Raw genomic sequence first — 13,828 nt, 5'->3', positions numbered from 1 at the left:
TGACCCTGAAGACACAGATAAACCTCCCAAGTGCTTCAGTGACCTGCTAAAAGGATGCAAATGACCAGCTGTCTGCAAGGGATATAAATCCTTCCATTCCCCACTGTCCTGTCAGAGTTGAAGAAGCTTCTTGGATGAGAAGCGAAACGTCTTCAAAAGAAAAAACAAAAATCTAGTTGCCTCCAGAAAAAGCACCTTTGGGTCTTTTCCATTTACTACACAATGTTCTATCAATTTTCACATATATGTTTTTCAGAAATTATGTTCTTCACCTCTCCCCCAAGGTCTCTCCCCCTAGCATAATGGGAGTTTTCGTTTAAATCTAAAATACCTTCAGTTGACTAATCCTCTCCCATTACTTTCAGATAGGAAAAGTATCACTAAGAGGATACTTTTAAGAGGAGCCCATTTATAATTCCTGCTTGTCATTAAAAAAAGAAGCAAAGAAAATGGAAACAATGAGAGCAGATTTAAATGCAGAATCCCTATTGGTAATATGTAATTTTCAACCAGGGGCACTAAAGAAAACAAAAATGCTGCCAGTGTGAAAAGGAATAATAAAATATTGATTCATTGATTGTGGCAATGAGTTAGCGAAGCTCTGGTCCTATTTGGAACAGAGAAGAAGACCCTTCCTTTAATTATATATGAGATCGTTTCCAGTTAGCTGGGATGGCACAGGATCAAAATGTCCAACTGGATCAGAGAAGAGAAGATCATGATCCTATCTCTTATCAGGTTCAGGATTTTGGTTCAGTGCCACTCCAGCTGATTAGAATCTAACACGCATAATTAAGGCTCTTCTTTTCAATTGGTTAACTTATTGATCAATTTATGGATGTGACTTTTTTTACAATCCTTTTTTTTAAAAATCTTTATAATAAACCTGTAAATAGCTTATCCTTTCTATCCTTTCTATTTTATGGATTTGGAATAAGAACAGCATCAGAACATTCCCCGACCAGGAATCTGCCCAATGAATCCAGACTGTAACTCCTGTAATTTTCAGCCTGTGTGGTTATTAAAGTATCAGCATTCCTAGAGATGACTGGCAGAGGCTTGATTAATGCCACCCAATGAATTTGTAGATGAATGGATGGAATCCATCGTTTGTTAATCATATAATATTAGCATTAACTATAACTGTATTATTAAAGTGGTTTATAACCTGTAGGGGTTAAAATAGTATGTAACTAAAAGAAATGCAGGTGTATCTTTTACTGTAGGAATCTTCCCTAGGCCTTTAAAAATATACCCCAACTATTAAAAGTTGCCATGTCTGAATTGAAAACCAGGATGAGCAATAATTGACAGAAAGGAGCTCTTTGGGATTTTAATAACCCTGTCAGTTATTATTCTATAAGTTCTCAGCTTGTAACATTCAGATATAACACTGTCCACTCAGCATTTCTTAGTTATAAATATGGCAGCAAATTGGAATTCTCTGAAGCGAGGGTGTTTCTTGAATTTTGAGCTGTTTTATCCTTACAGTTGCTCAATTGTCAAAAGATAAACGTTGGAAAAAGACAACTGAAACCTGCTGGTGGTTATGTCCCTCTAATTACACACTGGAATTCTAGAGTTTATTTACATATTCACCCAAGTTCAAGGCTGTTTTGAAATTGACCCTTGTAGATCTACCATCCCCAAACAAGAGCTTCACTTTAAGAACTTTAAGAGAAAAAAAGAGGGGAGGTGAAATGGCAGATCTTTTCACATTTTGCTTTTCAGTTCACAGTTTGGGGCAAATACATTAAAAAAAAACCCTTTAATCATCAACTTCTTCATCAAAGGCCCTGATCCTTAATTGTTGGTCTTAGTTTTAATATCATCGTGGACAATTCATTTCTCTTCCTGTTTAATGAAAGCCTCAGTTTAAAGGTGGCTGGCCTAGTGTTCCTTAGAAGCAATCTCACCGTATTCTTTTCTGGTGGGCTCTTCTGGAAGTTGTCTTCTGCTGGCACAGGTTGTTTGTCCACCTAGCTGAGTTTTGCCTACAGTGAAAGGAAATGGGCAAAACACTACTGCCAAATACTTGTGAGGATACAACTGGAGAATTGCTGAGTTTACCAATCGGCTCTCCTGAGGAGAGTTTTGTTTTCTTTGTCTTTATTTAATATATTGACTTGTGATGAAGTCTAGTCATTCCATGATAAGAGGGACTCACAACAGTTGAAGCTTTCCAGGTTCCTTGGGGACTGTAGCAGGCGTTATCTGGAGCAATTGGCTTCTTCCACCTACCATTGTCCCTTTCTTTCTGTTTTTTGTTTTTATGTTGCTTGAATGAAGTCTTGTTGTTTGTCTGTGCCTATATGTGGCGGTAAGAATCTCCCTGAGTGGGTCTTTATACTTTTGCTCCTGGTAATTTCTGGTTAGCTCAACTCTGCTCTTCTGGATTTGCCAGAGTAGCCATTGCTGATTGAGCTGATTTTGCCTCTTCACTTCTCAACTTTGCTCTGCCTCTTGGAACCACAGCATAAACTGTGCTAGACCAGCCCAAGGGGGCTATGCAAACTTCCGTCCTTTAATGAGTGAAGGCAGGCAATTGTGGATGGAAGTTACCTTGGTGGTCTCTCTGGGAAGTAACTGTTCAGAATGGTACCCATTTGTACTGATTCCTTCACAGTTTCTGAATCTCTGACAAAACCTGAGGTGGGTTTTTTAAATGTTTGCCACAATTTGCCAAAAGTAACATGCTTCCCTGAATCTGAATCTTCCTATTGACATTGACTTGACTTTCAGGAAAAAGCCATTGGCTAATTGTGGGCACAGTTTATTTGGGGAAAAGGGGAGGGGAAAAACCCAGAAAGAACCAGTGCATTGCTATGAAATAAACTGACAAGATTTATGACTTTTCCACCGAGCTTCTGTTTTGGAGCGTTCCTTGGTAAAGGATAAATGTCTGAAACACACTGGGAGTAAACAGGTTGTTTAGCAACTAGCAAAGCCAGGTTGTTTTACCTGTGAGGAACTTAATTTTAGGAAAAAAGAAAGGAGATATCTATATACATATCCCTAACAGGTGTTAATTTGAGCCAACTCCCTTGTAGACATATCCCCCATCTATTGGGGAAATCTCATTTGAAAATAACCTGTTTACATGGGATAATGTTTGTTCATCTGGTACCCTTTGGGTGATTTGGACTGCTGTCTTAAGCTGGGAAAATGGGAATCATAGGTCTGAGATAGTAATTTAGAAGGCACGGAGTTGAAAGAAGCTAAGACCAAATTCCAATATCAGGCCCTTGAGCATGCTTCCTTTTTTCTGCATGGGGCACAAGTACATGTTTCACAAATCCAAAATCCTTATTACATCTTGAAGGCAAGTGGGGTGGGGATAGCTTTTCCTGTCACCCATTTTGATCAAGGACTTTTCCCTTAGCCTAACTTATTGTATCTTAAAATACAATAGTGTCTCATGGTCAGGTAGGGGTGAGAGCATCAAGTTCAAAAAGGCTGTTTCCTGGCTGCCAAATTATCATGGAGTGTAAATAATTCCCTCTTCTTTCACCTGTAATAAAAAGGGTTGTTTATGAAATAACGAGGTAAGAGGGTGGTGTAGATTTGGCTTCCTAGACTCAGGTGGAATCCTAGAGAGCCACCCTCATCTGAGGACCTGGCTAAAATATAGACTATACTCATAACAAGTCTATCTTAGTGGAAATCTGTTGCCTCTTCTCCATCCTTGTGCAGAGCAGATGCAGGCTTGTTCGGTAGCATATAATAGGGTTGACCAATGCAACCTTTTCCACTTCCCCAAGCGGTTGTGCTCAGCTGGAAGCCACCTGCTGCTCTGGTGTGGGGCTGGCTCTGCTTGCGCTCTTGACAACCATGTGCTCGGCTACTGTCTGTTGTGCCCATAGGCTGTAGCTCTGCCTTTGCTTTAGCTGCTCTCGTGTCCAGAGCCAGCTTTTTGGCCTGGGCACGCATTGTCAAGCTTGCTTCTCCCTTGTGCAGGTGGCAGAGTGAAGACGTGGAAGCGACGCTGGTTCATCTTGACAGACAACTGCCTTTACTACTTTGAGTACACCACGGTGAGTGTCTCAGGTTGTTACCATTTGTGCAGCTCAGGGGTGAAATCCAGCAGGTTCTGACAGGTTCTGGAGAACCGGTAGCGGAAATTTTGAGTAGTTCGGAGAACCGGCAAATACCACCGCTGGCTGCCCCCAGAGTGGGGTAGGAATGGAGATTTTGCAGTATCCTTCCCCTGCCACGCCCACCAAGCCACACCATGCCCACCAAGCCATGCCCACAGAACCAGTAGTAAAAAAAATTGGATTTCGCCACTGGTGCAGATGCACCCATGTACAATCCAAGTGCTACTCTAAATGGTGGGCCTCAGTGCGAAGTCTTGTTTTAACATAAGATTGGAGTCTTTAGCATAAAGTGTTGTCCTGAAATCTTCACTATTAGAACAAATACCACAACGAAAACCAGAAAAGATTGTGCCCTAATATATTTGTTGGCCTTTTTCATGCCATTTTCTCCTTACTTTATTATGATATATGCCTTTGGCCTCCTCCCTGAAAGTTTTTTCTTTAAAACATCTGTCTGGATATATTTGTCTGAGAGAGGAGGTTTTTCCCACTTAGCTTTGTGATGAATGAACGTTTGTAATGTGTTACAACTGAGAAGATAATTTATGGATTCAAATCTGACCATCTTGTAGGACAAGGAACCGAGGGGCATTATTCCTTTGGAGAATCTAAGCATCCGTGAAGTGGAAGATTCTAAGAAGCCGGTGAGTAATACTAAGCCTGCAGACTGTTGTGAAATAGGGTGAGGTCACCTTTTTGCAGCCTTTCGTTCCTTTTTGGTTTTTTTACTATGGTTACTAAAAGTTGAAAGCATAGTTTCTTGTGGGAAGGAAAATGAAAGTTCTAGTTCCGTGATGGCGAACCTATGGCACGCATGCCACAGGTGGCATGCGGAGCCATATTGGTGGGCACGCGAGCGTTGCCCTAGTTCAGTTCCAGCCAGCTGATTTTTGGGCCTTCTGGGACCACCAGGAGTCAGGAAACAGGCTTTTTCTGGCCTCCGGGGGGGTGGGGAAGGCCATTTTTGCCCTCCAGAGGCTCCTAGAAAGGCTCTGGAGCCTGGGGAGGGCGAAAAAAATGGGCCTACCGAGGCCACCATGCTATCGTGTGCCAAAAACGTGGGGGGGGTCACGTGCGTATGCGTGAGGGGTCAGGGGACTTTGAATTATGGGTGTGGGCATGTACGCGTGTGCCCCGCCCCTGCACTCCCCCCGCTTTTGGCACAAAAAGGTTAGCCATCTAGTATGTTCTAGTATATGCACCAAGGTGGGAGATCATTATTCAAAACCAAAATGAATCCCCCAGAAAAATCTCCCAAGCCCTCATTTGTTGCCATTCTGCATGCTTTGAAAGAAAAAGAGAGAGAATTCAAGAAATGTGGCAGTAACCCTGAAATACAAGTTATTAAGCAGGCTTACCCACATTGTAAAATTATTTCTGCTTCTATTGCTCAGTGAGAGAAGGAAAATTACGCACGATACCCCCAAAGCACTGAGCTCAGGGAAATCCTACAGAGGGAAAAAATTGCCCACAACATTTTCAAGCCCTACCTTTGCTGCCTTTGATCTGTTTTACAATAGATCTTGATCAGATGATTTCTTAAGGTGATAGGGATTTTTTTTAGAATATTTTATTTTAATGCACAAACCATTTACTGAGGCTGTCCATACTTAAGAACTGATTTGAAAGAGAAAACTTTAGGACAGGGACAGTAGGCATGCTGGTGCTCTTATGCACCCCCCATTATTATGCATCCATGCAAAAAAAAAAAAAAAATACAAAGAAAAGAAAAATGGGGTGTGTAAAAAAATGGAAAGAGAAAAAAAAATAACTTCCTCCTTCATCCTAGCAGGTAAAAACTATTTTAATAGCTTAACACTGTTTCTAAAAAAGGATCCCTCTCAGAGGGAGATTGGGCAGTTCAAAAATGTGAATAAATAAATAAAGGGAGCAGCACTTCTTTAATGTGGTTGTATCTTTTCCAGGTATGCACAGTAGCCTGAAAAAAGATTTAGTTACCTTAAGGCAGTGGTGAGTTGCCCCCGGTTCGCACCGGTTCTATAGAACCGGTAGTAAAACAGGCGGGAGGCTCCGCCGACTAACTCCGACATCATCAAAACGCTTCTGCGCATGTGCAGAAGAGTGTGTGCCTGCACAAGCAAAGCTAGCGCGCGCGTGGCCCCACTGCAAACCGGTAGTAAAGGTAAGTAGAACCCACCGCTGCCTTAAGGAGGTGATCTGCTCATGTTCCCAAGCATTCCAAATGATTTCTGAAGCATGGACAACTCTGATATGCGCTGTCCTGAAATGGTTGCCGAGTCAAGATGAACTTTGTAGTGTCTGAGCTAGGATGTAGATGCCATGTTAACATTTCTATAAATTACTGTAACCTGGCTTTGGCTTAAATAAAAGAAGAGATGAAGACACTTCTTGACAATACCTACCAGTTTTCTTTTGTTCAGGCCTCCAACGGAGGAACAATCAAATTGGGAAGACTTTTAACTATAGTTTCCTGTTTCAGCTGAATTTGGAAATTAATACGACCAGTTTTGGAAGAAGCCATTTAGTGATTGATTCAAGATTAATATTGATGGTTTAATTGGTAATCATAATTTATCATTTTGGGTGACATTGGAAACTATGTTGAATTAGTGTCTTCCTACTTCAGTTAACAGAAGTTGGCTTATGGAACTGATATTTGGTGTAGAAAACTTGTGACTTTTCTATCAACTGCATTCTGTGTGTTGACACTTCTGACTTAGTTTTTTAATGAAGTGCAGCAATAGGTTTTGACCTGTTCTTTTTGCAGAATTGCTTTGAACTGTATATCCCTGACAACAAGGACCAGGTCATCAAAGCATGTAAGACTGAGGCAGACGGACGTGTGGTCGAAGGAAATCACACTGTGTACCGCATCTCGGCACCCACTACAGAAGAGAAGGACGAATGGATCAAATGCATCAAGTGAGACGGAAGAAGGGAATGGCCAGTGCTTGAAGCAATATGGAAATTTGCTAGAATGTTGTGCATAATTCAAATTTTTGATAGGGAAGCAGGAAGAGGAAGTATAAATCTCTTGCCAAAGAAGAACCTGAAATTAGGAAGAGAGGAGCAGCATTAGATTTATGCTAATCTTTGTAAATAGGCTTGTAGGGATATAAATAGTCCTTGACTTACGACTGTTTGCTTAATGGCATTTTTAATTAATGACAGCCCCCCCAAAAGTTGGCTATGGCTTAAATTCAAACTTATGGCCATTATCCCACCACTGCGGTCACATGATCTCAATTTGGGCAAACGGGTTCACATTTATGACTGGTTGCAGCATCCTGCAGTCAGGAGTCATTGGGTGTTCTTTGAGGTTGTTTTCTTGCAGATGTTTCATTAACCCAAAATAACATCAACAGCACTGATGATGCCAACGGTACTAGTTTGGGTAATGAAAACATCTGCAAGGAAACAACCAAGTCCAGAGTATACCAAGGACCCCTCATTTCGACCCTGAGCTACACATTTCCTCCTTTATTGGTATCCCCCAGTCTCCTGATTATGATTTGCAATTTTTAAGCAGGATTCACACTTACGACCGTGTGACTTGACTTACTGCATTAAAAATGGTCGTGAAATCGGATTCTGCCTTGCAATGATTTACAAGTGCAATGATCTATGATGGAAATCCAAGTCCCAATTGTGGTTGTAAGTCGAGGACTACCTCTAATGCTCTGATTAAGAGGAAAAGAGGTAGGTCAATCCCTAATGAAATCATAATAAAATGTTTGCCTTTTTTGTAACCTAAAATAGTGATCCAGTGATCTCCTTGTTAGGTGGGAGAACGGCCGGTGAAGGAAGGCTTACCTTAAAGCAGTGGTCCCCCAAACTTGGCAGCTTTAAGGCTTGTGGACTTCAACTCCCAGCAGCTGGAGAATTCTGGGAGTTGAAGTCCACAAGCCTTAAAGCTGCCAAGTTTGAAGACTTCTGCCTTAAAGAGTCAGGAAAGAAGTTGAAGCCATTTCTGAGCATCTGTTATTTAAGTCCTGCTGGGAAGCCGCCTAAGAGTTTAATTACCTCTTTTTTCCCCTGCCCCATTTTTCTCTCTTCAGAGCTGCAATTAGCCGGGACCCTTTCTACGAGATGCTTGCTGCACGCAAGAAGAAGGTTTCCTCCACCAAGCGGCATTAGTCCCCTCGTCTAACTTTGTGTGACCTTGGCAGGGGATGTCTCTCCATCTCCTGAGGGTGGGGGAACGAGAGGCTGCACTAGATCGTCTGCTCTCTATTGCTGCCTTCAGGAGACCAGCTTCAGCTTTTGCTATTCTTTTCCTGTTTGGGAGCAGGAAGAAGGGGAGGGGGCACTAAGCGGATGGCAGCCGCCAACTCACTAACTTCTTTCATAGGAAGAATGCCAGCTTCTTATCTTGGCAACCTGAATCCCACTGCATCTTCTGCAGTCCAGGTGACCAGACGAGAAAGCGGTTGGAGTCTTTGGGGCTATCATAGTTGATTTGTTCATTGTGTGAGCTAATGGAGAGGTAGAGCGCATCACGCAGTATGCACCCCTAAGGGGATGTAAATCTATTTTAAGTTGCAGTTGCTACTCTCTAAAGCCCAAGCAGCAGGAGTGGACCATGGACCTTTAAAGGTATACATTGATCTATAGAGCAGACATGCTAGCTTTGAAGCCTAGAGATTCCAGAGACACCTCCTATTGCCTTTATTTTTTTATTTGTTAGTCAAGCAAGATTGGTGGCTTCTGTTCCCAAAGCGATTCAGCCATGTGGTCTGTTAGGCAGGATTAGCAGGGATCCTCTTTCACTTTTTTTATAATTAACCATTAGGAGTTATTGAGCAATCAAGATGTCTGCTCCAACACCTGGATTAGTGGCCTAGGGCAAGGCTGCCATCCTCCAGGATTTCCACTGTCCTCGTTCTAGAGGGCACCTACTTTAAGTGGTTCTTGTTATTGCTGCGAGCCAGTTCACAGACTTGCAGAAGTGGGCAGGCGGGATTGTGTGATTAGTATTGATGCTTTGCAGGAAGATTTTTTGCCAGCAATTTGTGGAGATCTGCCCCACTCAGCTGCTGGCTGTAAAATCTCCACCCTCTGTTTTATTTAGCACTGGAATAATGGCTCAGAATAGCAGAGTTTAAGGAAGAAGGAGATGGGGGGGGGGAAACTTCCGATAATAAGGAAGAGTAAAGCACACACCCTGAGTGTTGTCTTTCTGAGCAGTCCTGTTGCAGTTCTTTTTTGGCAGGGATGGGGCCCGGATAGAATTCAGCTGAGGTTGCCCTGGGCCAGTGGAAGCAATAGTCCTTGACCCTGAGTGAAGCACAAGTAAGCGGTTGGAGATAAGGGATTTGGAGGGGGTGGCTTTGCTGGCTAATGTTTGCAACTAGGTTTGTGGGGGTGGGTGGGAAGGAGAGCCACAAAGAAGGCTGCCTTCCCTTGCAAAGTTTTGGGGAACTCTCGATTCCTCACGCAGTTCTCCAAGCCTCCAAACCCACCTCTGTAATCAGTCTATTTATCTGAGATGTAGATACTCTCTGTACAGATTTCTTTCCCCTTGAGATTATTTTGTATTTGTTTTAAGGATTGTTTTTATGAAACACGACAGGATACCTGCATATTGCTGTAGCACAAGCGGAAAATGGGGAGAGTGAAAGCTATTACAGGTCAGACAGTTGGGTGATAGTTTTGTTTTGAATCTGTTTTTCAGGGCTGGTTTGGAACTTTTATTTCCCACAACTTTGTGATTTAGCACAGAGCACCTGCAGCAAATAAACATTGAACTCACATCTGGCTCACATTCATTTTTGTCTGCTTGTGATAGTCTGCCGGCAATTAAGCAAATTTTGTTCTCTGAGGATTGTCTTGCACTAAAAGAAGAACAAAAAAGAAACCGACTCTTGCTGGTTAGGGGCCAAATAATCTGAGCAGCCTCTTTGAATTTGCAAAATCAAAATCATATGGAGGTCTTCTTGTAGCTGGGTAAACAGGGATAATGAGATAGAATTAATTTGGAATCCCAGCAGCAATGTTTTTGCATGAGGTGATTGCCAGCCAATCCTAGGTTTTTGCCTGTTGTTGGGGGAAAAAATAGTACATTGAGGTGGGTCTAAGCAATTCTTAATGGCTATGGAGGATGTTGGCAGGATGAAGTCCAGTGTTGGAGGTAACTCTTTCTGATTTGCACCTTACACTGAGAGACGTCTATTTTCTTTAAGTAATTACATGAGGATTAAAAATATGGTATACCAACTGATACAGAAATGAGCTTTTCAACATGTGCAGACTTGTCTGATGATGGGATTTATATATTACTTGCCATCTTGTGTTTAAAAAACTAAGATAATTGTTGAAGTCTTAGAACATTTCTTTTGCATGCAGACATGACCTAATCTTAAATTTAGCCCACCCTAGATGCCTTTCAAAATAGATTCTCAAATAAGATGAGCATCTAGAGCAGCTGAAGTTCTATAAAGAACTAGGCAAGGGAGTCAGCAATACTGTCTGGGAATGCTGGGTGTCGTAGTCCAGCACATCTATTCAACACATGGTTGGGTTCTAAAGAATAAATTGTGAAGCATTACAGTATTGTAAGCTACCTAGAACAGGGGTGTCAAACTCGCAGGCCAGATCCGGTCCATGATGTGGTTGGATCTGACCCATGGGACTATCCTGGAAAATATAAGGGGCCAGCCCATGTCGCTTCAGCCCGATCTACTCAATGCGAAGAGGAAATGTGGGGCCAGTGTGACTTCGGCCTGGACTACCCAATGCAAAGAGGAAACATGCCAGCAGTTTGGGGAATGGTGTCAAGCTGGCCACGCCCACCCAGTCAGCCACACCCACCCAGTAAGCCCCTCCCCCCAAGGTCAACCACAGCTCTGATGCGGCCCTCAATGAAATTAAGTTTGACACCCCTGACCTAGAAAGTTGAGGAGCCAATGCTATACCACTTGGCATGCCAAGTTAAATACAAATATTAATTTACTTACAGGGAGGGGGGGTGTTGAAAAGGGGTGACTCTTCAGAGTTAGAACTACATCCATCATCCTCTCCAATTTCCCAGATCATTTAAAAGGAATGAGGGGGGGGGGGGTGAACTAACTTTGTTTCCTAGTTTGCTTACAATTTGTAAAGAAATGTTTGAGAAAGGAAAGCAAAAGGAGAGAGAGAAAAGGAAGAACAAAGAAAAAGTTATATTATTAGTCTACTTTATCCAAAACTCAACATGTTCTGGCAGCCGCTGTCCATGGTTTCAGTGCAGGAGTTGGCCAGGGATAAAATCTCATACTCACTGTGATTAGTATCGCTAAGCAGACCCACCAAAACAAACAGGTCTATTGTATGGTTTTGGGAGTGTTTTTTTTTTTTTAAATTCTTCACCAAAATCCAAACCTCTCATTATCTATGCATACAAGGGTGTGTGAATCACTACAGCGCTATTTCTTGTTTTCTCTTGCAAGCATGCAGGTAAATTACATTCACATTATTATTTCCACTGGCAAAATGGAAAAGAAATGTCTGATGGTGATTAGCTCCCTTTTACAGTCACTGCCAGTCAGAACTTGAAGCTGCTTAGTTTTGTAGTTACCTGATACAAGTTACGGGGCCTTTGTTTATTAAAGACACTCAGGAAATAAGTGTGCGGGTGTATCGTGTATTTCCTCAAATGTACTTTTTGAAACTCGTGCTGCCTGGTTGATTACCTGAAGATGGCAGCAAAGTATGATTTTTGAATTGTCACTCTACTATTCTTAGACCCTGTTTAGAATGAGAATTGCCTACCTGGAATTCAGTATTTTTTGTGAAATGGCCTTTAGTATTCACAAATAAATCATGTCTAGAAAGTGTAATTTGACAACTGGGTCAAGGGGAATGTTGTATTGATTCAAACTGTACAGGAAGTGAGAAGAGATGATGGTGAACCCCTTTCAATGAGAGCACAGGTTACCCACCAAAGCAAAAATAAATAAAATGCATGATCTCAGAAGTGATTTTTCACCCCTCACCAAAACTCAGAAGGATCCATTGGAACTTTCCACAAGGGCAAGACGCAAGTCCTTCAGTGATGACTATGTTTGATCACCAGGGGGCCCCCATGTGACAGATCCAGAGCTGAAGTTTGAGCTGCAATAATAAACTTCTAAATAAATCAACATTGAGCAAATTGTGTGAATTTATTTATTTATTTATTTATTAATTTAATTTGTATACCGCCCTTCTCCCAGAAGGGACTCAGGGCGGTGAACAGCCAAAATTAAAAAACATACAAATGCAAAAGTTAAGATAATTAAAAGAATTAAATCATTGGCTACCCAAATTTAAAACCCCAAATCCATAAAATTTAAAATCCCAATTAAAAACCATTTAGGCTAGGCCGGCTTGATGAAATAAAAACGTCTTCAGGGCTTTACGGAAGGTCCGGAGGTCCGGGATCAATCGTATTCCAGGAGGCAGCTCATTCCACAGGGCGGGTGCCCCCACAGAGAAGGCTCGCCCCCTGGGGGCCGCCAGCCGACATTGCCTGACCGACGGCACCCCGAGGAGGCCCTCTGTGAGAGCGTATTGGCCGGTGGGAGGTTATCGGTAGCAGCAGGCGGTCTCGCAAATACCCTGGCCCTAAGCCATGGAGCGCTTTAAAGATGAGAACCAACACCTTAAAGCGCACCCGGAAGACCACCGGGAGCCAATGCAGCTCGCGCAGGAGAGGTGTTACGTGGGAGCGCCACGTCGCTCCCATAATCACCCGCGCGGCCGCATTCTGCACCAGCTGGAGCCTCCGGGTGCTCCTCAGGGGGAGCCCCATGTAGAGAGCGTTACAGTAGTCCAGGCGTGACGTAACCAAGGCATGAGTGAATGTAGGGCTGCAGCTGCAAAGCTGCTTTCCAACTGGCACAATGAAAATTTAGAAGATGGAGCAGACAACATGCTTCTTATACAGTAAGTAGCTTGCAAGGGAAGAATTAAAAGTTCAGATGGTATCCAGGAAATTTCTGAGACTTCATGCTATTATGTCTCTGTAGTGTTCAGGCTGTCTTCCTTCTCTCCGAACAAGTTTGGGGATATATTATAGCTCCTTGTAAAGATAAAAGTGCTATAATCTGCTTTTATATTTTTATTTGAGATTCTTGCATCTGCCAGCTTTCCTCTAAGGAGTCTACAGAGAATAGTAAGAATGATGATAGATTTCTGTCATCTGGGAACTAGAAACATCTGCCACCTTTAATTGTTTGCAGGTGCAATATGTTGGTGCAGCTACTAACTACTTAATGGAGGGCATTTACTAACTAGTGGTGGCACCAATACATTGGACAACAGTTTTAGGAAAACCTGTTGATAAATGCAAATGCATTCTGAAGATTGTTGGAGGTCTGTTTTTCTCCAACTGCTCTTAAATGTGATTTAAGAATTAATGCTATACACACCCTCTGTATATAAAGTGTGATATGTTTATCACAGTTCCTCTGTGATATATAACAGAGGTAATGAGTGCCTCAATTCTGCCCTGTTCTCAAAGATTCTTCACACAGAGATCGAGATCAACCCAACCTTTTTTCTTCCAGATTGCCAAACATTTTGCAGAACCTCAAACCCTTTGTAATCACAAGCATATATTAAATGTACATTAATTCCAATTAGCCAGATGTGATGCAGAGTACGATTTTATTAAGCAAGAGTAGAAAATTGTGGAGAAACCATAACAAAACAAAAAAAATCATTTGAAGGCAACTATATCTACTCATTAATGTTTGTTACCACTATGATTCACAGACAATTCCTTGAAA

At 42.2% G+C, this 13,828-nt stretch overlaps 1 protein-coding gene across 4 annotated transcripts in view; it reads left to right on the top strand.

Annotated features, from left to right (window-relative positions):
• CYTH1 (cytohesin 1) overlaps positions 1 to 9,832 on the top strand; it is a 69,025-nt gene extending 59,193 nt beyond the window's left edge. For 2 of the 4 annotated variants that reach the window (XM_070937671.1, XM_070937672.1), the window contains exons 10-13: positions 3,956 to 4,034; positions 4,670 to 4,741; positions 6,847 to 7,001; positions 8,138 to 9,832. In XM_070937671.1, the coding sequence (XP_070793772.1) occupies positions 3,956 to 4,034; positions 4,670 to 4,741; positions 6,847 to 7,001; positions 8,138 to 8,216 (385 nt within the window). In that variant the 3' untranslated portion in view covers positions 8,217 to 9,832. Of the gene's footprint in view, positions 1 to 3,955; positions 4,035 to 4,669; positions 4,742 to 6,846; positions 7,006 to 8,137 lie in introns of those variants that run through there. The other 2 variants (XM_070937670.1, XM_070937673.1) reach the window with 2 other exon arrangements.
• Positions 9,833 to 13,828: the final 3,996 nt, after the last annotated feature.

This window comes from Pituophis catenifer, unplaced genomic scaffold (assembly GCF_029215685.1).
Source record: "Pituophis catenifer annectens isolate HBS135680 unplaced genomic scaffold, rPitCat1.0.hap2 SCAF_2, whole genome shotgun sequence".
NCBI classification, from domain to species: domain Eukaryota; kingdom Metazoa; phylum Chordata; class Lepidosauria; order Squamata; family Colubridae; genus Pituophis; species Pituophis catenifer.
The sequence above is the reverse complement of the archived record's forward strand: the minus strand, read 5'-3'. Positions and strand labels throughout refer to the sequence as shown.